At 47.7% G+C, this 2,180-nt stretch overlaps 1 protein-coding gene across 2 annotated transcripts in view; it reads right to left on the bottom strand.

Moving 5' to 3' along the window:
* LOC106955994 (poly(rC)-binding protein 4-like) overlaps window positions 1-1,241 on the bottom strand; it is a 33,436-nt gene extending 32,195 nt beyond the window's left edge. The window contains exons 1-2 of one of the 2 annotated variants that reach the window (XM_015046507.1): window positions 866-1,241; window positions 547-675 (exon numbers count right to left, since the gene is read on the bottom strand). In XM_015046507.1, coding sequence (XP_014901993.1) covers window positions 547-675; window positions 866-1,024 — 288 coding nt within the window. In that variant the 5' untranslated portion in view covers window positions 1,025-1,241. The remainder of the gene's footprint in view (window positions 1-546; window positions 676-865) is intronic. The other variant, XM_015046508.1, reaches the window with a different exon arrangement.
* Between the last annotated feature and the right edge of the window lie 939 nt (window positions 1,242-2,180).

Raw genomic sequence — 2,180 nt, 5'->3', positions numbered from 1 at the left:
TATTTCCCTCCAGTCGTCATGTGAACTTTGAGCAAACTTTAAAATGTCGCCAAAAGAAAGAAAAAAGAAGTGAGTTAGTCGTGTTTCCATCTACAGGTTTGGAGAAAATCAACCAGGCTGCAAGACTTAGACGATTTCATCAGACGCTGAGGATAAAATGGCTGCAATAAACAGGAAGTGAAGGATGAAAACCAGCATGGAGCACAAAACGCTGCCAAGGTTTGGACTTTCATTTTCATAGTCTGGTGCCTCTGGTAAGGCACAGAGCCATCAGAGGATGGGACAGTTAGCCGCATGTTTCCCTTCAGTGCATTAACTCTTTCAGAAAACCCAAAAACCTCAAATCAGCACAAAAAACTTAGTTTGACGTTGCCATTTTCGTCTGTCTTTTGTAATGCGATGCTCTGTAATCTCTGTTTATTCAAACATCAATGGTCGACCTTTGACCCTGTTCCACCAGTCATCCCTGATCAGAAATGATTTTAGGAATGATTTTGTGTCCTGATCCCGTCAGGATCATGACGGAGCCTCAGGATGAAATCGTACCTCCAGGATCACCGTGCAGATCAGCTTCACACACTGGATGATGGCGTCCTGCCCTCCGGATATCGTCACCTCCCTCTCCGTGGAGTTGGGGAGAAGGTCGCCGGCCACCTGAACCTGCGCACCTGTCGTCTACACACACACACACACACATACACACACGCACACACACAATTCACCTGCTGGAACTTAGCACCCAGACTGTGAATGCAGCCTATGTTAGTATTTCTGTATGCCATCCTAGACCACCAGGTGGCACTGTGTTTCTCTGTCTGACCTGTTCCTCCTGACCTCAGCCTGCCTCTGATTGGTCCAGACTCACCTCTCTGATCTCCTTGATCTTTGACCCTCCTTTGCCGATGAGCGAGCCGCACTGGCTGGCCGGGATGACGAGTCGCAGGGTGACCGGAGGTTTGCTGGTCACCGTGCCGTTAGCTACCAGCGCCGCCAGGTCCTGAGGGCAGACAGGAAGTCCATCCATCAGTCACCTCCGACCTTTAACCTGCTTCCTCTGGCTAAAGGTCAGTCAGAGGTTCATGTTCATCTGGTAAAATCAGAGCTTGTGTCCAGTAAAAACCTCCAGACGACTGAAAGAACGTTAAAGTTTTCCAGGTTAACGGCTGGGATTAAACCAGAGCAGGAAATGCTGACAGAGTTAAAGTGTGATCAATAATAAAGAAATAATGCAATGAAAGGAGGAGATCAAAGACAAAGTTTTTTTTCACTTTTCCTTCACATCTTAATGCAGAAACAAACAGCAGAAGTTGAGATTGATCAGCAGATAAGGGAACAAAAATGAGAAAAACTTCCTTCAGGATCGGTTTAAATAAACTGACTGGATCAGGAGGAATCCAGATTTTCCTGAATGTGGTTCCAGTTTAACAGGAAACCAGTTCAGCACAGAGACTGGGACCCATGGAGGCGTTCAGGGACATGGGTGAGTTTATTCTGATCACGTTGTTCTGGCCGGCCCAGACCACACAGCGCTGCCATTTACACTCTGCCTCCATCGAACCAATCACATTAAGAGCTGCAGATCCAGGCCGTTATTTATTACCCCCTTAATTAAAGAAAGAGGCCGAACCAGACAGGAGGCGGGGGCAGATAAATTAAACCCCAGGGAACGACAGATTAAACAACGAGTAAATTTAGAATGAGGGATCATTCAGAGGTGAAGAAGAGACGGAGGGAAGGAGAAAGGATAGAGAGAAAAATAACTTTTAGTTCATGTTGGAACCAGTTAAAACCAGATGGAACCAGTTAGAACCAGTTAGAACCAGATGGAACCAGTTAGAACCAGTGGGGATGATGTAGGCTGACAGACCAGCACTGAGAGCTGGCGGCTCCATCAGAACCAACTTTCCTGGACTGAACCCCCTGGGTCAGAGGAGAGAGACACAGCAGCCATGTTGATGACATCACTGACAGGAAGGAAGTCCACAGCTGATTTTAGAGGTTAGATCAGCTGAGTCACTCATCCATCATCCATCCATCCTGCAGCTCTCTGCTGTTCTCCAGACGTACTGAACGTTTTCCTCTGAACGTTGACTGCTTTAGTTTGTCCTCTACTCAGCTGCAGCTCACCTTGCTGCAGCTCACCCTGCTGCAGCTCACCCTGCTGCAGCTCACCCTGCTGC

This window comes from Poecilia latipinna, unplaced genomic scaffold (genome assembly GCF_001443285.1).
Source record: "Poecilia latipinna isolate Pla-1442-1.1 unplaced genomic scaffold, P_latipinna-1.0 Scaffold782, whole genome shotgun sequence".
NCBI lineage: Eukaryota > Metazoa > Chordata > Actinopteri > Cyprinodontiformes > Poeciliidae > Poecilia > Poecilia latipinna.
Note: the sequence above shows the minus strand (reverse complement) of the source record. Positions and strands in the feature narration are given on the sequence as shown.